The 26,174-nt window shown below is 38.5% G+C and overlaps 2 protein-coding genes across 4 annotated transcripts; both read left to right on the plus strand.

The window, feature by feature from the left end:
- Positions 1–859: 859 nt before the first annotated feature.
- septin5a (septin 5a) lies at positions 860–20,926 on the plus strand. Of its 3 annotated transcripts, XM_078251107.1 has the most exons (12): positions 860–970; positions 1,116–1,129; positions 14,899–14,989; positions 15,135–15,221; positions 16,279–16,402; positions 16,589–16,723; positions 17,064–17,181; positions 17,274–17,375; positions 18,557–18,653; positions 18,763–18,898; positions 19,059–19,161; positions 20,377–20,926. In XM_078251107.1, the coding sequence occupies exons 1-12, from the start codon at positions 925–927 to the stop codon at positions 20,434–20,436; spliced, it is 1,113 nt and encodes a 370-aa protein (XP_078107233.1). In that variant the 5' UTR covers positions 860–924; the 3' UTR covers positions 20,437–20,926. The 3 variants fall into 3 exon arrangements, with proteins under 3 accessions (XP_078107233.1, XP_078107232.1, XP_078107234.1); XM_078251106.1 differs by lacking the exons at positions 860–970; positions 1,116–1,129 and adding an exon at positions 12,501–12,894; XM_078251108.1 differs by lacking the exons at positions 860–970; positions 1,116–1,129 and adding an exon at positions 13,342–13,523.
- A 1,830-nt stretch (positions 20,927–22,756) lies between these two features.
- gp1bb (glycoprotein Ib platelet subunit beta) lies at positions 22,757–26,114 on the plus strand. Its single transcript, XM_078251113.1, has 2 exons — positions 22,757–22,842; positions 23,690–26,114. The coding sequence occupies exon 2, from the start codon at positions 23,706–23,708 to the stop codon at positions 24,327–24,329; it is 624 nt and encodes a 207-aa protein (XP_078107239.1). The 5' UTR covers positions 22,757–22,842; positions 23,690–23,705; the 3' UTR covers positions 24,330–26,114.
- The last annotated feature ends 60 nt before the right edge of the window (positions 26,115–26,174 follow it).

Raw genomic sequence — 26,174 nt, forward strand, 5'->3', positions numbered from 1 at the left:
TTTGTGCATCCTGGACTTACTTTTGAAAGACTTACATATTGAATGCTTAAAAGTTAAAAGATGGTGGAACAAGCATTTAATTGTTGACATATTTCTATGAGAAACATTTTTATAAAATTAGCACCATCCACCAGCCAAATGCTGGTAAAATATGCAAGTGGCTGGTAGATTGCTTCACTCACCAGCCAAAATAACAATGGAAATGTATTGAGTGGCTGGTAAAATTTTAACATTCACTAGCCATTTGGCTGGTGGACAAAAAAGTTAATTTTGCACCCTGCCTGTAGAGCTTCAACTTGACTCCATTCGTTATTCATTCATTCATATTCAAGATGTTGGGTTTTTTTTGTTCAGTCTTGTTGAGGAGATACTAAAATATCATCGACCGTATGCTACAATAAAAAGCCTTCAATAAGCCTTCTTCAGGGTGTAATAAAGTAAAAAAGAAACACTACAATACTAACACCTGACAAAGGGAAATTTGAAGCTAAGTGTTGAAGTTTATTATATGTTTTTTTTTTTATTGTGGGTCCATGATATCTATGAATATTCACCTATAATTGATTGTAAAATATCTCTAAAACAAATGAAAATTACAACCTTTTGGGCTCCTTTTTCAAAACCTAAAATCTATTTCTGACTGGACACTGGAGAGAAGTTATAAAGAATATATAGAGATTGATGTCAAAGTGAGGTTGGTTTGGACCCTAACCCCCTCGTGGCATCCCGTAGGACCCCTGCTTGTAGGAAACCGTGCAGTGTGACTGGCTGAGTGTGAGGAGGAGGAGGAGGAGGAGGAGGAGGGGCTTTCATCTGTCAGATCAGCCCGCCCTCCTGCTGTCTGTCCGGGGTTTGGAGGCGAGGCGAGGGGCCGCTTTCTGTGAGCCGTCGCTTCGGTAAAATCGAGGGAGGAGAGCGGTCAATATGACGACCAACATCAGGTACAAAAGCCGGATCCCGGTGAAAACAGGTGAGCGTGGTTTCTGGATTTTATTTACAGCAATGTGTTTATTGAGAATCATAGCAATGACTGCTTCATGTTTCTGTCTCCCTGGGCGTCGCTCTGCATCCCTGCACCTGCGCTTCCTCCTCATCCATTCTGCAATGGCCAATAGAGGATAGCGCAGAGGTAAGAGACATCATTTTTTAATGTATTTATTCAAGTGCTGTTGAGAATGCATTTTCAACATAGTGCGTGTTCAGAATATAGCCTCGAACTGGACGGCGTCGGTTGCAGCAGCATCAACAATATTTACCTTTCAGATCGTACATTTTTCTTCCCCTCCCGATGTGCGCGTTTTTCTGTCAGTTTTATAAACGCAAGATCTCCGGGCAGCCATGCCATCACAGGCTGAGCTGTGATCACCAGACTGACAGGCGGTGGGGGTCAGGTTTCATTTTTAGACGCATATGTGGAGCAGGCCGGCGTCACAAAAGGCGAGCGGCCAACATGGTACCCAAATGGCAGCATCCTTCCTCTCCATCCTCTCCTCGCATGAATCATTAGCGATTATCGGTCATTAAGTCGACCGATGGACTGACCTAATTATCAACATTACATAAGCACGCCTCGTGAATTCTTTCTGACCATTGTTAAGCTCAGAAATCCAGCTGCCACACGAGCCTGCATGGGAGGTCGCATCTCTGATGACCCTGGGCCTTCCTCCTCCCCCATCTTCCTCTTGGCATATAATGTCTGATGACAGTGGAGGAGTATTTGCACGTGCTAAGTGTGCTTGGATGATTCAGCGAACCTGACTGTTAATAGATTTAGATTCGAGTGAAGCACCAAAAGTCAACCTTAAAGCTTAAAATGCAGGTGCTGTAATAGCAATACTCTACTTCACAACACATGAACACTTATAGCATATTTTATGTCTATACTGCATAAAGATTTACTCTATAGCTGCCAGTTAGATACACAAACTAAAATGCAGTCTAATACAACAGTTAAATCCTACCTTCATGAATGTTATAATGTCCAGGTTTTGCTTTTGCTTTACTGTTTTAGTGCTATTTACTCCTCTTGTTGATGTTAATGTGAAAAAAATACTCTTTTATTACAAATAAAAGTCCTGCATTCATAATAATACAGTTATAGTTTAGAAGTATAACAGTAAAATGTACTTTAAGTATCAAAAGTAAAAATACTACATATTAATTTATTTTTATTTAGCTATTTCTCCCCCCCCTTTTTTTAGATAGCATACAGTACAGGGATGGCAGGAAATGAGGGGAGTGAGAACATGCAGCATTGACTCCAGTGGGACACTGAATCCCTTAAGGTCACCAGGACACCACAGAGTTGTATATTATTTTCATATTGTATATTGTATCAGCAAAGTAAGTAGCTGTAAAATAAATGTAGTGGAGTAGAAAATTACAATATTACCCTTTGAAACTTAGTGGAGTAGAAGTATGAAGTGTACATAGGTCCATTACTGGTATTTGGGTAAAACATATAAGTTGCTTTGCACTAAAGTGTATGCTAAGAGTGAGATGTTGCAGTTGAAATGATTGTGACCACTACAGTGCATCCTTTTTTTTCCTTTATTGTAGTACTTTTTTTAGTGTCAAGTGCAACAAGCATTACATTCTTTATCGTACTACTTTTTTTTTTTTTTATCCCCATTTTAACGTTCAATAGAAACACCAAGGGAGAACAGGAGGAATACATCACACAACAGGGGGAAAAACACACAAAAAAACGCATCCTTATGCATGTGCGCGCACACACACACACACACACACACACACACACACACACACACACACACACACACATATATATGAGTGGATTGCTGGAAGACCTGGATTAGTATGATTGTTGTAGAGTGATGTGCTTGCAGATGTAACATTACAGTTTGTGCAGAAACAGTGAAAATAACAAAGTACAATCAAGCTGTTATAAATATTCATCCACTCCAAACGTGCAGTGACTCACTCATGTTCAGTATTTAGATTACTACAGTTTTTATACCTTCTTAGTTTTGCTTCTTGGCTTTCATCCACTCTTCGCTCCCACATACTCTACAGCATCTGACCCTGTTGGGCACTTTAATACCTCATATTCTGGATCGTCCAGGCTGTGGAGGAGGACTAAAAAAAATAATATTAGTGCTCTGCTGAGATCATAACTGCTGAAAGACTCATAACTGATAACCAATCCTAAATCAATATTTTTAGAACATTCCCCTCCCTTCTCCTCTTCCTCTTTCCACGTCTCACTCCCTCACATCGCCCTAAACGTTCCCTTCACTTCCTTTGCTGTGATATTACGTTGCCAGGCAACAGTCGTTTTTTTATCTGTTTTCACCACTTCTCTGATACGAAGTACGTAGATGATGCCATCTGACCTACCCACAATACTGTGCTGTGATTGTTCTGCGTGTGGGTGATGGGTATTTAGTGAGCTTTATTTTTTATCACAGATCAGAAACTGAAAAAAAAAAAATCACAATCACAGTTTTATTATCAACAGTTAGCTGAGATGTGTCACCTAGATATAGTGAAGTATGAACCACATCCAGAATAATATGGTCACCGTTGTGAAAACATCCTGAGCAAATGTTCATGTCTTGACATCACTTTCAGATATTTCCAGTGCTGCTACAATCAAAACAAAACAAGGTCCATTTAGTGTATGGTCCATGTAGCTGTTCCACATCAGTTTTTAGATTCGGAGCTAAGACAAACAGCAACTTCATTATAGATCATACAGACAGAAGAAAAAAATGATAGAAAAGCAGTTTTCTCAAAAAGTTTCTCTTCTGACTGGTGCCTCAGCGGACCAGAATACGTCACAGCCACAACTACAATTAGTATTTACTTAATATTATATGTTACATGTTACTTACAGTGAGGGACTGTAGCCACAAGTGACAATTAAGGGATAATGGATAATGCTTACATAGTGTAACAGTAGTAGAAAAGAGCCACAATAAGCTACTGGTCACACAAGAGTAAACCCTGAGTGGCTGTTTTATGGCTTACAAATGTAATTTTTTGTTCGTATAAGGAAGAATGTGTGATTTTTATTTGTTTTCCATCTTCTGTCGTTCCTCCTGCTTCTTCTCTTTTTCTTGTGGCATTTTTTTCCAATCTGCATTGAGCATCTAAGAAGTAGTGTTGTATTTTAAATACAGATTGCAAAAAATTGGTGATTTTTAGCCTATATAAACAAAATGTACTGGAAAACAAAACCCTGGATTGCCACTAAAAAAAAATCTGAGTTGTTGAAGTAAGTGTAAGTAAGTAACCACTTGCTAATAAGACACCATTTAAAAATGGTTTATGTAGTATGATGATTGGCTTTATTAATGTTTGCACTAATGCTTTATAGATCGGTAAGTAATAGGGTTGCTAGGTCGTGGAAAGTTTCTGGCTATTGTTTATCCTCATTTAGTGGGATGCTTTCTTTGTAGCTCTTTTATTCATCCAAATTGACCTCTGACCTTTTGGAAAAGTGTGCAGAGCATCTGGACCAAAGTCCTTTTATTAACAACATTAACATTCACAATTAGAGCCATAACAATAACCCTTTATTATTGACATTTATTTACAGTTAACTTACTAACTTTTGCTGTTTCCTCAGAAAATTTGAAATCTGTTAATAACTAACATTTATAACCACAGACTTGATGGGTAATTACAAAGTAAAAACCCCTTTTTTGAATGACTATCAATAACCTATTAATGACTCAGCAGACATATTTTTTTACTACTTGGCAATCCAAAAGTGAAGAACACTTAACGATTGTCTCTAGTTCACTTTGTAGTATTTACCACTTTTTTGCAACAGAAATGGTTCCGTCTTTATATTTGTCCAGTATTTAATCAAACAACTCTTTAGAAACAGAACATTAGAAAGTGGTGATTTAAAGATAATTATGAGGCAATATCGCACCACGTTGTCACCTCTGTCTGAGATGTCATGAAAATGAAACAGGTCAGCGGTCACATCACACACGCCGATTTCTCCCTGCAGCAGTGAACAGATGTTGTGTCAGATGGATTTACGTCAGTGCATGTGTGTCACTTCACTTCAGACGCAATCTCATCTGAATCCCTCCGCTCCCTCTCTCTTTTTAAACATACTCTCGCTGCCACAGATGGGACCCTCACAAGCTCCCAGTGTGGACCAGCTGCAGAGCAGGAATACGCGTATCTCGGGGGGTTGGGTGGGGTATTGAAACTGGGATTTGAACCCCCTGTGGCTCCAGCCATTCAACAGAAAAGTTGTCAGAAGAGATTTGAAGTTTAACTTTTTCCTTTTATAACTATTTAATGAATTAATTTCATGTCTTTTGCTCTCTAAGTACTTTTAAGAGAACTTATTCCACACTGTCTGACAGTATCGCATTTTCTGTATCACTTCATTGAAGCTATGGGATGTTACTGGAGTGAAATACACACACACTCGAGACGCTGCAAAGACTGTAGAAATACACAAAAGCAAGACAGCCACGTAGGATAAAGCAGCTTTTGTCATCTTTTTGTGTGTGTGTGTCTGTCTCTGCATGTTTTCTTTGGAGTGTTTTTCCTCTGTGGTGACAGTCGGTGCCTTTGTTCATGTGTTTGAGGCGTTTCTGCCCTGCAGTGTGTTCACATGCACAGTCATTTAGCATGCTGCAAACATGCATGTAATAATCCTGTAAAGTGTGTGTGGTGCTTTGTGTTTTGTAACTAAAAGCAGATCACCTCCTTTTCTTCTAACTTTTATATATGCAGTAACACTGCAGTGCTCATGTCTCGGCTCTGCATTTCAAGAAGCTTTTTAGAAATTAACTGGTGGGAGATCCAGATAGAGTATCTGTGAAAAAAAAGTAAGCATTTTGTCAGGCTTGATATGTTTGGGATTACAAATTATTTGGAAATAGGGATCAGGAGTCTGAGCAGTAATCCAATGAAACGTATGAAGAGAATTGAGATTATTTCATAACTGCTTTCAGTATAACTAACTGTTATATGAGCATAGAATAGTGGACCCAAAATGCAAAGAAAAAGGCAGGTAGGCAGGCAGCAGGTTAGAGCTCGAGAATTTTTTTAAACAGAGTCTATACAACAAAAAGGAGCCAAAAAATCCAGCAGGCAAAAACTAATGTCCAAACTGAAGCAACAAAAGAACAGAATATATAAAACGAAGGAAATACAGAAACAGAAACTACTGACCAAAAAAACTCGCGGACGAGAAGACAGGAGTGAACACGGTTGGGAAACTGACACGCTGACAAAGTCCAGAAGCGAAGCAAACACACAAACTGACTGGAACGAACACAAACAATGATCTGACACAGGATAAGGGGAACACAAAGACTAAATACAGAGGGTAACGAGGTAACAAGAGGCAGGTGACACAAGGGCTGGGAAACAGGTGGAAAACATCAGGCAATCACAAGAGCGGGAAAACACAGGGAGTAAAACCAGACAAGACAGGACAGAAAACCAGACTATCAAAATAAAACAGGAAACAGAACATAAAACAAGACAAGACCAAAAATCACACAATCACAAGGAGACAAGACAGAACACCAAAACCATAACAATAACGGCAAATAATCTGAATTATACTTTAATCAATCACATTACGTGCTTTTTTTAGACTAGAATATACTGAAATGTTGCATTTAATTCCTATTGAAGAATAAGGGATAGGTTGGTGTTATTCTATATTGTTATTGAGTTTGGCAGTTTGGAAACAACACTTGACAAAACAATCTCAACTGAAGTCCACTTATTTACCGTTCTGAAGCTTTTGACTGTATTACATTGGCTTCAGCATACTGAGTTTGCTCAGTTGTAATAGAATTATAGACTTTTTCTAAGACTTCTCAGAGTTCTCAAGACTTTTCATTTTTGACTTTGGAAACATCAGTTGAAAAATAGCGGGCTTAGTTGAGTTTAACTTTAAAGACGACAATGGATGAGAAGAAGGACCTTAAAGCTGTAATCTGGAAGATTTTCATCTAATTGATGAAAGTAATGATACACATATATATATATATATTTATTTATTTATTTATTTTGCAGTATTACAAACTGGGTGTCTGGCGTGACATCTCTCGGAAATAATCCTATATTACATTTTTTTTCTTAAAACTTGAAGCTCATGTATCAACAATACTCCAGACCATAGTAATAGAATGAGATTAATTCTAATTCTAATTAATTCTATGTTATGCTCCAGTTGCTAAACCATTGTTTTTACTCAAATAGAAATTTTAAATCAACCAGGACAAAAATCTTAAGGATTGCCACTTTAAGATTATTTTGACAACTATATCTTTCTTATTGTCAACAAATCCCATGAAAAGCCTAAAACCAACAATGTGTTGGTTAATCTCCCGATACCTTCTGACTATCGTAGTCAGCCTGAAGCTCATTTGATCCCACTGAAGACAGGACAGGTTACAAATATGTAGTTTAATTTTCTGAAAGAGCTGGGCACTGTAGTTTTTAACAAAGTAATAAATGGTGCATTTGTTGGGGACTATTTTCAAATGCGGATTACTACACATATGATGCTGTAGAGAGTATTTCAGGCTGTTTTTCTTATAAACCTTTAGCTGATTGAATCCTTCTGCTAAATGTTCAGGGATACTATGTTTATAGTACCAGTCAATGTTTCAGCTGTGCTCCCATAAGTGTCCATTGTCACTGAATGGGCTAATGCTAAAACTGGGCTATGCTAGCCAAGTGTCCTTCAGTGAAGCAATTTTATTGTTGCCTGAGCAATTACATGCTGTCAGATTAGCATGTTAAAGAGCAGAGTGCACGCAGGACTTTGCATCTCCAAAGAGAGAAAACAAAGGAGGAGGCCAGGGGGCTCAGGGTCCATTTCTGTTGTTTCTGTACCTCTCTCCTTCTTATCTCTCCCTTATACACTCTCTTGCCTCACTCGCTGGTGGGCAGGCAACACATTTAGGTGAAGCATTTAGAGTTAATGGTGTGAAAGTGTCAGCTGGACGGCTGGGAGATGCAGAGAAGTCATCAGTAAAGGTCACGCTTTTCACTGCTGCATCACAGACGGTCTGGCTGCTTAAAGCCAGAAACGCATTACACCATTTTAAGCCCAGTTATCACTAGATTTAACTGAGATGACTGAATTTCATGAGCATAGCACTGGTCAGAGCACGGGTGGAAAGTACTCTCATTACTGAAGTTGGATCGATTTTTCATAGTTGTACTTTTTTGACCACCAGTTATTCCTCTTTTATTTAGATTTTTGAGAAATTGTTATAGAGTAGCTTACTGTTATGCTGTTACAAATATAACGCACCTTTGCCTAATTCACTACACTGAGCGGTTTTGCTGCTATTGCCTGACTTTGTACCAATAGCTTGGCTAATGTTAGCAAACTTTAGATATTGTTTTATAACTGTCAGGTTGCTGACTATAAACTATACTATCTTCTCTACTTGTGATACTCTGTTATGCTACATTTAAGCAATTACCATAATCCTTAAATAACACCAAAAATGAAACACAATATAACATTGCACTCTTATGACATTGTCGGACTCACGATGTACAGTTTAAAAATAAACCTGACTCGTCTTTTTAATTCCACACATTCTTCTTGACTGTCAAAACTTCTCGCCTACTTTGCCCACAATACAACTTGACTAATGTGTTAAATTGGTGGAGTTCCCCTTTAAGAAAAGCCTTCTTATACAGACAAGACCGTTTTGGAGAGCATCATGGAGAGGGATTAGCTGGTAGATGTCATGTTAAAATGATTAGCATAGTAAGTAAGTCACTTTTAAATCAACATACTCTTCCAAAGAGTCCTTTTATACTTTTGTTTTCAAGTTTGTTTTTTTTAAGTTTTATGAGACCTCTTTGTGGAAGATATTTAAGTCCTCATTCGCACACTGGCCTGCACAAAATAGGATATGTCGTCATGGATACTCCACGTGCGTGACGTTGTACGAACATGTTAACCAGTGGATCAATCTGAAGAGATCCTGCAGTTTGAACTGTCGTCTAAATGTGTGATGAGTGTTTTTATGGTCAGTTAAAAAATCTTCTTCAGTCTGTGTGTCTGTGTTGTGATGTCATCACTGTAGCTTCTTGAAAGTGTTTGGCAGCAGGAAATGATGGGTACGCTGTTAGACCAGAGTTATTCGGATTTGTGTGTGTGATTCTGTGTCTGTGTCTGTGTGTGCATGTGCGTGTGCGTGTGCGTGCATGCCCTGGCAGTGGAGTTGACTGCTGGGTCCTTTTGAGAGTCATTTCCTTAAAGGCCACGACTTTGTATGACTGAGAGGAAGAAGCTGAGCGCTGCCTGCTGATTGAGTGGCGGATCTCTGGATCTCTGCCACTGCAGGACCATCCAACACTGACTGACAAACAAACTGACAGAGTCATGGTGCATTTATTATTAATATTCTGACAGTGAAGGAAGCTTTTCTTGCACTTGTTGTAAAGAGCAAAAGGTACAGAAAACTTATATAAAGGCACTTTTCAATCCAGTAGATACAAAGTGTATTGAGTACTGAAATGATAAGCTGATTAATTGTTAAATTGATCAGCAACAATTGGGAAAATCTATTAATTATTTAAGTCGCTTATTGGGCAAAAATGCCAAATATTCTCTGGTTTGTGATTTTAAACATCAAAAAAGATGAAAAGACTTTGCTTTTTTTCTGTTTTATATGATTGGAAATTAAACATTTTGGGGGTTCAGACGGTTGGTCAGACCAAACAAGCGATTTAAAGACCTCATCTTGAGCTCTGTAGAGTTATGGGGACATTTTTCATGTTTTCTGATCTTTTATAGACTGAAAATTAACGTATTTGACACAGAACATACTTCAAAAGTAGTTTTAAAGTGCTTTACGGAAGAGAGAAAATTAAGACAATGTCCTGAAACATGACAAACCATAACATATAGAGTTCTACAAATGTGAAAGCCAAAGAAAACAAGAGGGTTTGAAGATGTTTTTAAGTTGCCCCTTGACATTCTGCTGCCCTGCTGGCCTTCATTACTCCTGACTCATTATTTGTCATTAATGTCCCTCTGCACCTGCCGTACACTCTTCCAGCTGAGCAAACACAGACAGGGAAGGCAGAGGCCAAAGAGGTGACGCAGAGTCGCAACTTTTACAACTTAGTCACTCCACAACAGCAATGACAAGTCTGTTTTTTTCTTACAATATACAGTACGATTGCATAACAGCAACTATGACCATTTCTTGCAAGTTTTTAGCCTTTTTTATCCAAATGGTTAGGCAATGATAGACTGAGGTGGATAACTTAATGATAACTAATTGATAACTTAATGTAGTCTGTGGTGTGTGTGTGTGTGTGTGTGTGTGTGTGTGTGTGTGTGTGTGTGCGTGTGCGTGCGTGAGGATCTGTTTGTTCATTAGTAGTTTTTTGTACATTTTATTTTCAGTATTCCCATTTCCCAAGAAGGAGATAATAAAGTGAAATGGGTTACAGAATAACCAATACATTTGGTTGTATCTCTTTATTAAGCCCCTTTAGATACCATCCAAGTATATTTAGCTAATAAAAACAAAAATAAATGAGAGAATGACGCCTCAGGTAGTCCACATCTGTCACCAGATTAATTTGTATCTACAGATTTTTAATCCACCTCTGTGATCTAAATAGTCCCTTATTACAGGAGCCCTGTGCAAGAGCTGAAAGCAGCAACAAAACATGACATTAAGTGTCTGAAATTAGGGTATGAATGCAAAGGATTATACAAGACACAATTTTTTGGCTTCACTTAGCAATTGAGAAATGTTTAATTGAACGTAATGTCGAATTTGAAAGTAACAAAATAAGTGTGACTGGCAAAGATTATATTTAGTTTGTCTGGCTGGTGATATATGGGAGAAAGGGACAGCTGGCCACTAAAAAAGACTGAAGGTGGGGGGGGTTTTAGCCGGGGGGCTATTGTAATACCATTTCAAGACATCTGTTCTTTTCTTTTATTCAGATTGACCCTCCCACTCCCCTCCACACACACTCACACACTCTTTAATGTCAACAATGACCTCAACTCTTCATCTAGGATCTCTTCTAATGTTTGCATCAGCACCACCATGGCTGAGGTTGTTTGTTTCCTTTAATAGAGGCATCAGCAAGCTTAAACCATAAACTTTTCTTTTTAAATCTGAGTTGATTACTGTGTCGCCCTCCAGTGGTGTGGAGTGGGGCTGTCACATCCTGTACGTGGCATCACTGCGGGGTGTGCTAACTTTAGGGAAAGAAAAAAGAGAAAAAACAGGTCATTTATTTCAAAGAACATTTAAGCTCTGCGGCCCAACATCATGTATGAGCCAGACACACCCACACATACACACACACACACACCACTGACACATCTGGAAGCAATTGGCTGCAAGTTGCAATCTTTGCCATGAAATGTACCTCGTACACACACACACACACACACACACACACACACAGTGAGCTCCTTTACTGTACATCCTTTTCATTGCAGTCTGGACCGGAGTGATTGATAAGAAATGTGACATATGTGAATTAACATCAATATAATAGGAATAGTTTGAGGATAATTTGGGGAAATATGTTTATTTGTGTGTGATGAGAAGATTAAGACGTGATGGTAGGTTAATTTGGTTACCTCCGGACAGAGCCAGGTTTCGCCATTTCCACTTTTTGTGCTAAGCTAACCGGCTGCTGGCTGTAGCATCATAATTATTGTACACAGATGAAAGTGGTATCAATTTCTTATCTAACTCACAGCAAAAAAGGGAATAAGAAATGTTTTTTAAAATATGAAACTATTACTTTAATCAAATACATGCCTAAGAAACAAAACGCAAACAAAAAGCAGTTTTAGGCTGTGTTGTTGTGTGGATTTCTCTGATAAATATTAGACCTAAAATAAACAATGAATACAAAATGTATGCTAATTAGCTAAAGTAAAATGAATACAGATTAGTGTATCAGAACTTTGTTTTTTTATCATTCCTTCCATTAGTTTTATATTGTGAACCTTTGGAGCCCTATGTTAGGAAGAATTAAACTTCCTTACTTTATATAAGATATCATGCACAGGGGCCATTTGTTTGCAGAACAAGACTTTATTTTTTACTTTTGTTAAGTACATTTTGCTGTCAATTCTATACTCACTTGTTTTATTGGTACTTTTACTAAGAAAACTACAGTATCTGAGTACTCATGGATTGACAAGTTAATTTACTTGTTAATCTGATACGCTCACTCTACAGGCCTTTACTTGCTGCGTTTGTGTCTTTATCTGTTGTTTGTTCTACTGCTTTTGTCACAGTCAAGTTCAAACAAGTTATTTTTTGCATCTAAACTTTCTGTCTGTTTCTTCTCGTTCTGCAGTTCTTTGCGAGCTGGTTGTCATTTTTCTCGGTGTAGAGTTTTAGAGCTGGGGGAGGGAATACAGGCTGAATGAATGAGTTTCTTTTAGAGGTTCGCTTCTTCCATCCCTCCCTTGTTTCCTCCCTCAAATTGCCACCTCTTTCTTACTCCCTCTCTCCGTTTTCCTCCCTCTCAGTGAGAATTCCTCCATACCTGTCTGAACAGGGAGAGTCAGACCGCTGTAGGGCAGAGGAAAGAAAGAAATAGAAAGAAAAGAAAGGAAATCAGGAGAAGGAAAGTAGGAGGAACAAAAGGCACATATTTAAAGAGCACAAACGGAAAAGAGGTGTGTTAGAGACAATTTCGGAACGGGCACAGAGCGAGAGACGAGTTTATCAAGGTCTCAAGGCTTCACATTTGCTTTTTTTCCCTGCTCCCTGCTGGGCTGTTTTTCAACTTTCTGAGACCCGTGGCTATTTTGGTCCGTCAGTGTCGGAGTGGTTTGGGATGGATGCCATCATGCTGCAAGAAAAACTGGTGGAACGGCTGCTGTGCCCACGAGTGAGAACAGCCAGGCAGAAGGTAAAATAGTTGCATTTATTTGGGTAAAATAGACAAAAAGAGTGGAAAATGATCAGGAAAATTTCAAAATAATGAAAAATATAGACACAGATTTCAGGATTACTTTACAAATACATAAACAAGAAGCCCTATCACCTGTGGACTCACTGCCAGCATCTTTTGGTGCTATCTCTGCTTTTCTGTGGAGATGTGTGATATCCCCAGTGACAGATTTACTGCTGAGGTGAAATGTTTTTATGATTACTCACTGATTTATCTACAGCTTTTCTCATTCTCACATCTCTGGCTTTCTGACAAGTGTGTCTGCCAAGCACTGATTGCACCGCCTATGGTTTTTGTGTGTGTTTTTGTAAATCCGATCCTCACCCGAGAGGGCTGTCGGAAATGCCTATGACAAGTTATGACAGCTTATAAGGGCTCTGACTGTTTGTTTGGCTCTGTGTTTGCAGAGTGAAAAAAGAGCTTTTCAGGTCTGTTGAATGTAGCTTCTGTCTGTGTGTGAATGCTCTCGACGGGCCTAGAGTGTGTATTTATATCTATACATGTCAACACGTACTGTCGGGTAAAGATGACGTTCTGCCAGATGCAGCAGAGAAAACCTGCAGGACTGAGAGCTACTGTGTGACACAGTGAGTGACTGGTATCCTGTGGCTCTCTTTGTGTGTTTATGTGAGAGTTTTAGTGGAAAATCTGAGACGCTGGTTTATTCTCAGCTGCTCGCAGTGGAATGCTGTGCACATGTTTTTCCATGCAGTTGTAGATTTTCTGTATTGTAATATTTCTGAATGTCTGGTGAGGTCATTTTTATTACATCAGGAGCTGATAGATACATTTACTTAGCACTCTTACAGTTATTTGGTGTCTGCTTTGCTTATGATTTTTAAGCTGTTGGCTTTTGATGTTTTATTGTAGAGCTGGAAAAATGAATCGATTATTAAATTAGTCGAAATGTATTAGTAACTTTTTTGATCATCATTTAATTTTTTAAATCATTTTTCAAGCAGAAATGTAAAACAATCTCCGGTTCTAGTTTCTCAAATGTGATAATATGCTACTTTTGTTTGTCTTTTGCAGTGGTGGAAGAAGTACTCGGAACTTTTACTGTAAAACGTAAAAGAAGCAATACCACAGTTCAGAAATACTCAGTTACAAGTTATAGTTATAGTAAAAGTGCATTGGCTGCAAAAAATACTTAAACTACCTTAAGTAAAAGTACTCATTATTCAGAATGGCCCATATCAGAATAATGGATATTATAATATTGTATTGTGCAACTTATAATATAAAATAAAGGGTTATACGTATAGGACACCTACTAAGTAGGCTAGTTCTGGTCAAACTGTCTGTTCACAGTTCTAAATTAATGCCCTAAATAAAAAGAGAAAAAAGAAAATCAGAATATCTTGTTATCAACATTGTGTAGTCCTTCAGCGCCGTGTTCTCTGAACACCGCAGGATAGCACTAACACACAAGCTGCAAGAATTATTTTACAGTGATCATCTCTCATCCCATTCGCTGTTCACATAATCAGGAAATGTGACTGCAACGTGGCTGCAATTAACAATTATATTAATTACTGAGTCATCTATATTTTCTCTGTTCAAGGATTAACTGTTTTGACTAAGAATTTCAGAAAAAAAGTGAAAAATGGCCATCAAAATGTCCTCTAATGACTTGTTTTGTCCAACCAACAGTCCAAAACCCAAAGATGTTCAATTAACTATCACATGGTATAAAAAAAAGCATCTGATCTTCACAGATTAGAAGCTGTAACAAGAAAATTTTTATTGTTAAATTAAACAATTAATCGATTATCAAATTAGCTGCCAATTATTTTTCTATCAAGTGATTGTTTGACTAGTTGTTTTAGCTCTACAATGATTTTCAAATACATTGATAATTGGAGTAGTTGGAGCACTATGATTTGATACTTTCTTCCTCAAAGCATGACTTTAAACTAAACACCTCCTTCTTCTTTTGTGTCTGTTCTTTTTCTGTCCCAGGAAAAACAGTATGTGGGTTTTGCAACTCTGCCCAACCAGGTCCACAGGAAGTCGGTGAAGAAAGGCTTTGATTTCACGCTGATGGTGGCAGGTCAGTTTGTAGTCAAAGATACAAACTGACAGAAAACCTACTTGTACACCTAGCTAATTTACCTAATAAATCAGCTTCTTGGTTTATTTGTAAATTGTAAACATTGTGGCCTTCCGTCTGTCTGTCCGTCCGTCCATCTGTGCAGGAGAGTCTGGTATGGGTAAATCCACCCTGGTCAACAGCTTGTTCCTCACAGACCTCTACAAAGACAGGAAGTTACTGAATGCTGAAGGTGAGTCTTTATGCTATTTATTATCTCTCTGCACCAGTAATGAATGCACTGCTCTGGTATTATAGTAAACCAGACCACCATTCGTCTAACATTTAACTTTGTCACGCAGCAGCACTGAAGAAGTCCAGTTTAGTTTGTACATTTTCTAATTGATTAACTGGCAATTAATCTGCAGACAACCTGCACTATAACCATCATAAATGTCTCAGTTAGTAAAGCCTTTAGTAAACATGTTACTAGGATACATCTGTGGCCAATCCTTTGTGAATGTAGCTATGGCTTTGTTTTTATAAAGGTAGTAATATTCATGCAGTTTAGAGTGAGGGAAACATCCGATTATCCAATGTAACCAAAGCTACTCAGTTATTTAGTCTGACATTTCTAGCATTTTCTAACTATTTTGTAATATATTGTGTGATCTTTGGGAAATGTAATTTCAAATTTTCCCCGTTTACATTATAATAACAGATCAGATGTGTTGGCAAGAAAACGTTGGTTTTATCAGTTAGTTCAGTTAGCTACACAACAGTTACACCAGGCACTTCCTGGGTGTAAATATTTAGTGACACCTAATTGCTACATAAGAGGTAGTTGGTGTGGTGCAACCCATTTTAATTTAGTTAAGTGTAACAGGTTTCAACTCAGGATCAGCTGGTGCAACCAGCTCTAGAGTACCAAATGTCTATCAATTCCTCGCTGAAAATAGTCCCCAACAAATGCACTATTTAGTCCTGAAATAAAAAATGAAATATATTCATTACCTGTTTGGTAAAGATTTGTAGTGTAGTATTGAGAAACATTGTTGATTTTGGTCTTTTCATGGGATTTGTTCAAAACCCTTATCCTTTATTCCAGATGCATTTGTAAAGCAGCTTTGTAATAAGTTTAATAATGTCTATCAATCGTGTCACTATCGCTGAGGGCACACCCCTCAATTACTCCATCAGGGCTTATGTTGCACCATTCACTGTCTTGTTCTACTTTATCCCTGACATGCTGTTTCAGCTTCTTCACCTCATTTTCTCCCTGTCTCTTTCTCTGTGTCGGTGCTTTACAGAGCGTATCAACCAAACTGTGGAGATCATCAAACACACTGTAGACATTGAGGAGAAAGGAGTCAAGCTCAAGCTGACCATCGTCGACACGCCGGGGTTCGGAGACGCAGTCAACAACAACGAGTGGTGAGCTGAAAGACCTGCTGCTCTGACATGTGCTCAATTTAGCCTTCTCGCTTGAATTCACAATGCCTAGAGGAGCTGTTAATGTAGTCTGTGGTGTGTGTGTGTGTGTGTGTGTGTGTGTGTGTGTGTGTGTGTGTGTGTGTGTGTGTGTGTGTGTGTGTGTGTGTGTGTGTGTCTGTGTCCTAGCTGGAAGCCGATCACAGACTACATAGATCAGCAATTTGAGCAATACTTCAGGGATGAGAGCGGGCTGAACAGAAAGAACATTCAGGACAACCGAGTCCACTGCTGCCTTTATTTCATCCCTCCATTTGGGCACGGGTAAAAACAAATACGCATGCACACACACACACACACACACACACACACACACACACACACACACACACACACACACACACACACACACACACACACACACACACACTCTCTCTCTCTCTCTTTCTCTCTTTCTCTCTCTCTCACACACACACACACACACACACACACACACACACACACACACACACACACACAAAAAACAATGTTTAAAGTCAGTGACCAAGTGGAATAATGTATCATGACAATTCAAAAACGTTTTCTGTTTCTGTTTTACCTGTTTTAATTTGAAAGACGTTACTCTTACTTCACTCTCATTCTGACTCTGGATTTCTCTCCACAGGCTGCGTCCAGTGGATGTTGAGTTCATGAAGGCTCTGCATGAAAAAGTGAACATAATTCCTCTCATTGCAAAAGCCGACTGCCTCACGCCCAACGAGATAAAAAAGCTCAAAGACAGAGTGAGTCCCATGACTGCAGCTCCACAGTGAATTCAGCATGTTTTACTGTATGCAGATTGTTCACTGTAACCATTAATCGGATGTATCTTCAGATACGAGAGGAAATAGACAAGTTTGGGATCAAAGTGTACCAGTTCCCCGAATGTGACTCAGATGAGGATGAAGAGTTTAAACAACTTGACAAAGAGCTGAAGGTGAGTCAGTCAGAGACCTGTGGCAGAGTCCAGTTAATTAACTGGTTCACTGTTAAGTGGAAGTCACTGTAACTTTGGCCACAGATTTAGGTCTTTTCACTTCTCTGGGGTGCCGGAAAACATATTTTGTCACTCAGGGTCCTAACCAGGATTAAAAGAACACAACCTCTCTCTGAAAATACTGACAAGACACCAAAAGAAATGTTTTTTCAAATGTTATTTGTTCAACTGTGTGGACATATTTTCTTCTAAGTTTTATTTCCCAACATACAGGTCTAAATGCTGTTATAAAGTCATCATTTCACTACCAGGAATACAATTCTGTTGTGGAAATAGTACATTTCTTTATTTTGTTGGCTAAAGAGTAGTTAAAAATAAATATATTGAGTCTAAAAAAAATCTGCTGATTAAACACACTTCTGCTGGTGGCTAAAACCTCACTGTTCCCAGCCAGAAGCTACAGCCCTGTCCTCACTTACCTCCTCGTGGGATGTCCAGCAGTCCAGATGATATCAGTTTTATGTGCCAAGGTTTTGAGAGGTCTGCCTTAATCTTCACTTACAGTGGAAGTGAATAAAGTTTAGTTTTTAGTCCTCAAAGCACTGAAATGTCCCATTTGAGAGACCTAACAGCAACATATCTGTCCAGAAACAGTTTTCTCAGGAATTACTTTGTAACAACAGGAGAGGTCTGTGGACTGAGTTTTGGTAAAAGTAAAAGTAATTTTTTTTTTTTTTTTTTGTGTGCTACAAACACCACAAACAAAGAGAAATCTCAAGACACATACCTCATAACCTGGGCAGTGGGCACATAAAACTAAAACTATCTGCATGGCTAGATCACACATGTTGACTTGTCAAACAGGTGTAACAAGTGACATTATTGCTTGCTGCTTTGCATTGTGATAACTGCAGCAACTGAGCCATTGTTAATGTTGTGACATGAATCCACTGATCAGCTGGGAAAATATGTGCAAGAAAAATAAACAACAAACTGTTTTTTGTTTTTGTTTTTTTACGTGTCCCAACAATTACAGTCACGCCTCTCTTAAGCCACTCAGTAGGCTTTTGTGAATGTGTATAACTTTGTGAATATGAATCAGGGCGCAGCTTGCTCATCCAGCTCTCCCTGGATAGATCAGGGTAAGAAAAACAAACCCACCCTCATGTCTTTGTGTGCAGGAGTGCACGCCGTTCGCTGTGATCGGCAGTAACACAGTGGTGGAGGCTCGAGGGCAGAGAGTGAGAGGGAGACTGTACCCCTGGGGAATTGTTGAAGGTATGTTTGTATGTTCATTCTCTGTGCAGCTGTCATCAGCCTGCATCACAGTTTGAATGGCATAACCTTTTAGAGATTATTAATTGATTTTACGTATTTCTTTTGTCAGTGGAGAACCAGTCGCACTGTGACTTTGTGAAATTGAGGAACATGCTGATTCGTTCACACATGCACGACCTCAAAGACGTGACCTGCGACGTCCACTATGAAAACTACAGAGCGCAGTGCATACAGGAGATGACCAGGTATGTGGAGACGTGAGAGAGAGGATGTTTTGTAAGCATCTCAGATAACTGCTGATGTTACAGATTTTAGTACAGTTTTGTCTGCTTCACCTCTTCTTCTTCTTCTTCTTCTTCTTCTTCTTCTTCTTCTTCTTCTACTTCTTTGACTTCTTCTTCCCAGTAAACTGGCTCAGGACAACCGTATGGAGAGTCCTATCCCCATCCTGCCGCTGTCCACCCCGGATGCGGAGACTGAAAAACTAATCAAAATGAAAGATGAAGAGGTATGAAGCAATCTTTGCTTTTTGATGTTTTAATTTCTGTTTGAAGATGTTCTATTTTTCATGAATGTATCCCAGATAAGTTACAGGTCTCACTGGAGAGGTAATATGATTTCCCTGTCTCAGTACAAGATGGCCGCTAACTTAACTGTGAAATGATTACATGAAACTCATTCCAATCCCGACTGAGGGAATATTTCATGTAACTTGATAGCTATTTAAATATCCAACTAGTAACATCTTATGTGACTAAAAGGCCGTTACTTGAAATTAATGACTTAAGTTCATTAAACTTATTTTCTCTAAAACCATATCACCTCATCATTTTAAATTAGAACCGCTAATAAGTAAACTATTCAGTGCTACTTCAATTACTTATTCAGTACTTCGACAGACCCAGGCTCTTGGTGGGCAGACATCTACCGGTGCTGGTTGGGGGTATGATGAACAGTGGCAATTATAGTAACAATAAAGATAATGGAACTATGAGAAATACTAGTTGTAGCAGTTCAGGGCGTAGCAGGGCACAGCAGGGCGTAGTAGTGCTTAGTAGGGCGTAGTAGGGCTTACAGAACTGATTAGTGTGGCTAAAACTACAAATATGTCGCAATACCAGTAATAACATCTACTAACAATGAACAACCTGGCATGGCAAATACTTGTAAATTCACATACAACTATTATCAAAGTAGTGTTCAATGTTAAAAAACAATGAAAGAAATACACCCTGTCAGTCATTAACCTGAACAACTCAAAACAATTACACTATCTGAAATGTCAACAACATCAAAGTCAGGCTTGTGCATGTGTTTTTACAGTACACATACAATACCTCTATATATTGATATATATCCAATAGTTTCTCCATTTCAAAGTATATTGTTCTTTTCTCTACCTATTATTATACCCTTGTGAATCCAGTCTGAAACAACAGATTCTGCTACATCTTTGGAGTTACTTAATATGTATAATTTGGGACTAAAATCCAAACTTTCATCAATAAAATCCTGACTGAAATTATGTATTTAGTGCCAGTATTTCTGAATTATTGGTCAGCCTCACAATATGTGTCCCTGCCATATATTTAGAATCCACAGCAGTGATTACTATCTTTAAGCTAGTCTGTATGATCTTTAATCTGTTTTAGAATTAAACACACACTGGCATTAGATTCAGGATTTATTTATGAGTTTAACCAAACATCCTCTCTGTCTACAGCTGAAGAGGATGCAGGAGATGCTGAATAAGATGCAGCAGCAGATGCACGACAAAGACTAGTCTCCTGGAGCAGAGCTGGTCTGCAGCGCCACCTGCTGTTTCTCCCCTGACCGACAGTGAGACCTTCAGACATTGAACATGGATATGACGTGTTAGTGGCAACTCTGGCTGTACATTTATCCTCAGTTTGGTGCTTTGTATAGTTTGTCTGCCTGGACGGTTGTTTGTCAGAGCATTTTTTTTGTCTCTGAAACCATCCGTTTGCCCAATTTGAGCCCCTCGCTGTGGTTTAACAGTCTTAACATATATAATATAAATGCGTAATTTAAATTACTACTCAGTGTGTCTAATTTATAAATGCAATGCTAAACTTTTTGGATATTTTGTCAGGGTATGATGTGTACAAGATGTTTTGTAAAGAAATTTAGTTTGTTGGTAATGTTAAGATTTGATGGATATTGTTTTTTATTATGTGTTTGTGAGTTTGTGTTTGGGTGTGTGAGTGTTTGTATTTTATGACATCCGTCCATAAAACTCCATTTTATCCATAGTGACTTTACTTTTTTTATCCAACTTTTGTTCTTATTAATTTGCTCTCTGATCCTCATAAATACCTTCATGTGTAATTTTTTTCACATATGGCAAGTCAAAATATTCTCTCCCAGCAATTGTATATTGGCTGGCTGAGCTGAAAATGCACTTATTGCCAGTGGCTATAACTGTGAATGGCGATCCTTTGACATAATGCGAGGGGTCGGTGCGTGCAGGGTGCATGTGCAGGCATGTTGCCATTACTCATATACGCTAAATGCTGTGGGCCTATTTTTACTGCTTTATAGCTGATGCCCTCTGCTTGTATTAAATGCATCATGACCTACAGTATGCTTTGTTGCTGCTTGTGTGTGTGTGTGTGTGTGTGTGTGTGTGTGTGTGTGTGTGTGTGTGTGTGTGTGCGCGTGCGTGCGTGCGTGTGTGCGCATGCATGCTGAGGAACATACTTATTTTGCCTGAAAGCTGAGCTCAGCCTGTGCCCCATTTATAAAAGTGTGACAAATAAACTCTTGTTTATCGTCGCTCTGCATAATTTCTCTGAATATTACAGAGTTGTACATTAAGGTCCAGTGAGCGCAGCTTTGACTTCCTCCGTCACTTCTGGCTGTCACTCTCAATGGCAGCACTCAGAGCTGGAGCTGCTGCAGGAAAACATTATCTGCTGATTCATGTTTATCTCCCGCAGCCATTCTTCCTCTGCACTGCACACAGCGTCTTCTCCCTGCCAGTCAGAGCAGACACAAGCCGACATAACATTAGTATGAATGATAGAAATATCTGTATTTTCTTTATGAGGACTTTGACACATCCATGTTTGTTTTATATGTAAGATTCATTGGTGGAATGAGCACTCACATCTTTTACTTAGTAAAATTAGTAATACCACAGTGTTGAAATACTCTGTTACAAGTAAAAGTCCTGCATTCAAAATCTTACTTAAGTAAAAGTACAAAGCATCAAAACCGTCCAAATATACTTAAAATACTAAACGTAAAGTATTCATTATGCAAGATGGGCCATTTTAAAATGTATCTAATATAGATTGTATCACTGGATTATACTAACTGATGCATCACTACATCATTAATGTTGCAGCAAGTAAATGTGGGGCTAATTTTAAGTATTTTATATACTGCTGGGTAGCTTGTGAATTCCCCCTCTGGGATCAATAAACGTATATTATTCTATTACCTCATAATTCATTTATTAATTGTATATTATTAATCTGAATATGCAAAGTAACTAAAGTTATCAAATAAATGTAGTGGAGCGTCTGGGCGGGTTGGCTCAGTAGGTAGAGCAGGCACACATATACTTAGAGGTTTATGCCTCGACGCAGAGGTCAAGGGGTCAAGTCCGACCTGTGATGATTTCCTGCATGTCTTCCCCCTCTCTCCCCCCTTTCTCACCTAGCTGTCCTATCTATAAAAATAAACAAGGTGGAAAAGCCCAAAAAAATTATCTAAAAAAGAAATGTAGTGGAGTACAAAGTAAAAATGTTGCCTCTAACTTGTGGTAGAGTAAACTAGCAATTAATTAAAAAGTATATATATTTTGTAAGCGTAATAATTGAACACTGTCTTTATTTTATTTTTAGTTAGTAAACAATTCTTTCCATAGAAATTCCTACAGTAGAAATGTATTAGAAGTGAAGGATCCCTAAGATAAAGAGTTACTGAGATACTTCATTTCCTGTTAGACATCTGTGCTTGTGTGTGTGTGTGTGTGTGTGTGTGTGTGTGTGTGTGTGTGTGTGTGTGTGTGTGTGTGTGTGTGTGTGTGTGTGTGTGTGTGTGTGTGTGTGTCATATTTGTAAGTGGTCTTTATCAGTGAGGGCCAGCTGGTAAACACATACACTCGGCCTCTCAGAGAAGAGAAACACACGTCTTCTCCTAAAGACACGCAACACTGAAGGTAAATGACTCTCCTCAGACATTATTAGACTGTTTTGTTCTGTAGCTCTCTTTTACATTATTGACATTTAGACATTGATTCCTGGCCCATCGCTCAGTTTCTTGCTCTCAAAATATCAAAGCAATTAGAAAGCTATCAAGTTGGTGTGTGAAGTTCAGTTTGGCAGAAGTACTCTGTTTTTAAAAGCATAAAAGAAGCTTGTAAAACATACATTTCAAACTTGTTTTATTATTTTAATGTAGTATCAAACTAGCAGACATGATGGAAAGGAGTTTTTTTTTTTTTTTGATGTCAGTGCACTGGATAACAAAACATTGTAAAATATACTAAATATATTACTTCTTAGTTATATGAACACAATATCATGTTAATACTATGTTTTGTATGTGGTACATTAGTAAATTGTAACATGTAGCCTACGTGTTCGGTACTAACGTGTTCCGAACTGTTTTAGATTACTCAGTACATCACATGTATAGTACCACATATTTAATTGTTTAAATGTGTATGAAATTCACCATACATAGGCTATTATATTAATTTAAGAGAAATTGCACAAACAATGTCTGATCATATACAAAGTACACAAAGTGCACACTCCAACAACACTTAAAAGTGTATCAAATTAAAAACTGAAGTTGCATAAAGATGGTAATTACTGCAGCACTCTTGTTGGATTGCATTCATATTTATTTTCTGATAATTTTAAATACAAATAGCTCTTGAAAATATATAATTCAATTGGTTACAACACAGTTTTCTCTTTTCTTTTCTTCTCTTCTCTTCTCTTTTCTTCTCTTTTCTTCATTTTTCTTCTTTTTTTGTTCTCCTCTTCTCTCCTCTCAAGTCAGTGATTGGTAACCATGAAGGGGCTTCTGTTCCTGTGTCTGCTCCCCTTGTTTGGAGCTCAAAGGTCATCAGCGTGCCCCCACCTTTGCTCCTGTCATGGCAGTCAGGTGGACTGCAGCAGCAAGTCTCTCACCTCCTCCTCGCTGCCCACCAGTTTCCCTACTGGAACCACTTCCCTCCTTCTCCACAACAACCGGCTGACGAGCCTCCCCAATGGGCTCCTGGATGACTTGACCTCCCTCCGCTCTGTCTCCCTTCATGGTAACCCCTGGGATTGTGACTGTGGCATCCTCTACCTGCGAGCCTGGCTACTGCGTCAGCCTGCAACCCTCACATCACACCTGGGCGTCAACTGCAGCTTCCCTCCTGGCCTGAGAGGGCGGCTGGTGGTGTACTTAACAGAGAAGGAGGTCCTGGATACCTGCCATTACTGGTACTGTGACTTGGCTCTGGCCTCGCAGGTGTGTCTGTTTGTGTTTGTTGTGGTGCAGGCGGCTCTGCTGGTGGCTCTCATCGTATTCCTGAGGAGGTTCGAGAGGCTGTCCAAAGAGGCAAGGAGAACCACGGAGGAGAGCTTCACAGCAGGGGAGAGTCTGAGGGAGAACGAGTACGCTCCTTTGAAGGACAGCAACATCTGAGATGGAGCAGTAATGATTTGTCTCTCACATGCATTTATGTTTCAGACTATGCCATAAAAGTTAGTTTGTATGCATAATCGAGTGACAAATTAAAGGAAAACCCTGAATAAATGAGTAGAGAAAGAACAAATGCAGATGCTTACAAACAGGGAACCAGTGGAAAGGTTTGAGAAGTATGTAAATAATAATGTATCAAATGGCACAAACTGAGCACCTATGGGAGATTTGTGATGGCCCAACACCTCACTAAGACAGTTTATGTTGTTTTTTCTTTTCATTTGTCAGCCATCTGTTTAACACCGTAGAATAAACTAAATCAAAAGAGATTAAATGTAACATGCACTAGAGCCTGTTCGATATTGGAGTTTTGAGGCTGATGCCATTGTAGTTATTTGAGGCAAGGCAAGGCAAGGCAGCTTTATTTGTATAGCACATTTCAGCAACAGGGCAATTCAAAATGCTTTACATAACACATTAAAGAGCAGGTAAAAAAAAAACAACAAGCTGTCGCTACAAAGCTTAGTTTAATCTCGGTAAACCTTGCTAAATCTGGGACAGTTCACAGTCTGTCTCTTGATAAATTCACCGAAATATCTGACAAGTTCACAGACGTTGTCTTTCTTATTGACCTAGTTCACAGACTAAATCTGACAAGTTCACAGACGTGGTCCTTGTATGGATAATCTATTGTCACAACCGTGTTTTTTGAGATGTAATATTTCAGAAATATGTCCGTTATCTGTATTTTCGAGGCTTTCGCATAGCTCTCATTTTTTTTCTCTTCCTCCTCTAAATCCTGTTTTTAATCTATGTCACACCCGCGTAATTCTCAGAAATATGTCCGTTATCTGTTCAAAAATACCACTAGATAAAAAACAAGAATAAAATTGACAGTGCAGTATAAGAAATTAAAGAACTGAGAGATAAAATACGCGGATAAAAGTTACAGTGCAGTATAAGAAATTAAACATTAAAGAGCAGTTATAGAATGTCATACAGTGTCATCAATGCAACTTCAGTATAACAAATGAACAGTTATTTAAAGAAAGGCAACATCAAACAGATGATTTTGATGACTTTGATTTAAAAGAACTGAGAGTTGCTGCGGACCTGCAGTTTTCTGGGAGTTTGTTCCAGATATGTGGAGCATAAAAACTGAACGCTGCTTCCCCCTGTTTAGAATAAAATTTCCAGTAACAATATACTGGATGAAATTAATTTTAATAACATTGACAGTTTTGGTAAGAATCCTTTAAATGTGGTTATTAAACAATTGTGACCCAAAATATGTACTAAGCTATTGAAAAATGAACTTGCCAGTGCTGTGTTGTGTAAAACTGTGAACTTCTATGAACACATCACTTTGTTACTTATCAGCCATACGTTCATACAGATTTATCTATTTTCACATCAGTTGACAATATTGCAAATTGGTTGGCCTGCATTGCACATTTGTACTCATTACACTTGCTCACAATAACCTCTTCTTATGGACATGATAATAATGATCACATGAAGAAACGCCAAATTTCTATGTACGGTTTGACAACACAGATCCTTTCTGCCATGTGGTTGAAATATCCAATAGCAACAGCAATTTGTTTTTTGGAACTGTATTCTGATTGTATAAACCCAAACCAAATGTTACAGATGAAATTAAAATGTACTCACATTGTATAGCAAAGTTGTGCTTTTCTTTTCTTTTTTAAAAACAATATTTAAATTCTTGCATTAGGCCTATGGATGAAATAAAAAAAATAAATGTAATGAAAAGATGATACTATGCACTTTTTTCTGAGTGAGTTGATATTTGAGTCTAACTTTGATGATTTATTTAAACAGACA

This window comes from Sander vitreus, chromosome 5 (assembly GCF_031162955.1).
Source record: "Sander vitreus isolate 19-12246 chromosome 5, sanVit1, whole genome shotgun sequence".
Taxonomy (NCBI): domain Eukaryota; kingdom Metazoa; phylum Chordata; class Actinopteri; order Perciformes; family Percidae; genus Sander; species Sander vitreus.

Bases quoted from the DNA above. Each gene is read 5' to 3' on its own strand.
- gp1bb (XM_078251113.1), top strand. From the start codon at position 23,706: ATGAAGGGGCTTCTGTTCCTGTGTCTGCTCCCCTTGTTTGGAGCTCAA.
- septin5a (XM_078251106.1), top strand. From the start codon at position 12,820: ATGGATGCCATCATGCTGCAAGAAAAACTGGTGGAACGGCTGCTGTGC. The intron at 16,724-17,063 runs GTAAAAACAAAT...TTCTCTCCACAG, and splicing joins ATCCCTCCATTTGGGCACGG to GCTGCGTCCAGTGGATGTTG. The intron at 18,899-19,058 runs GTATGTGGAGAC...TCTTCTTCCCAG, and splicing joins TGCATACAGGAGATGACCAG to TAAACTGGCTCAGGACAACC.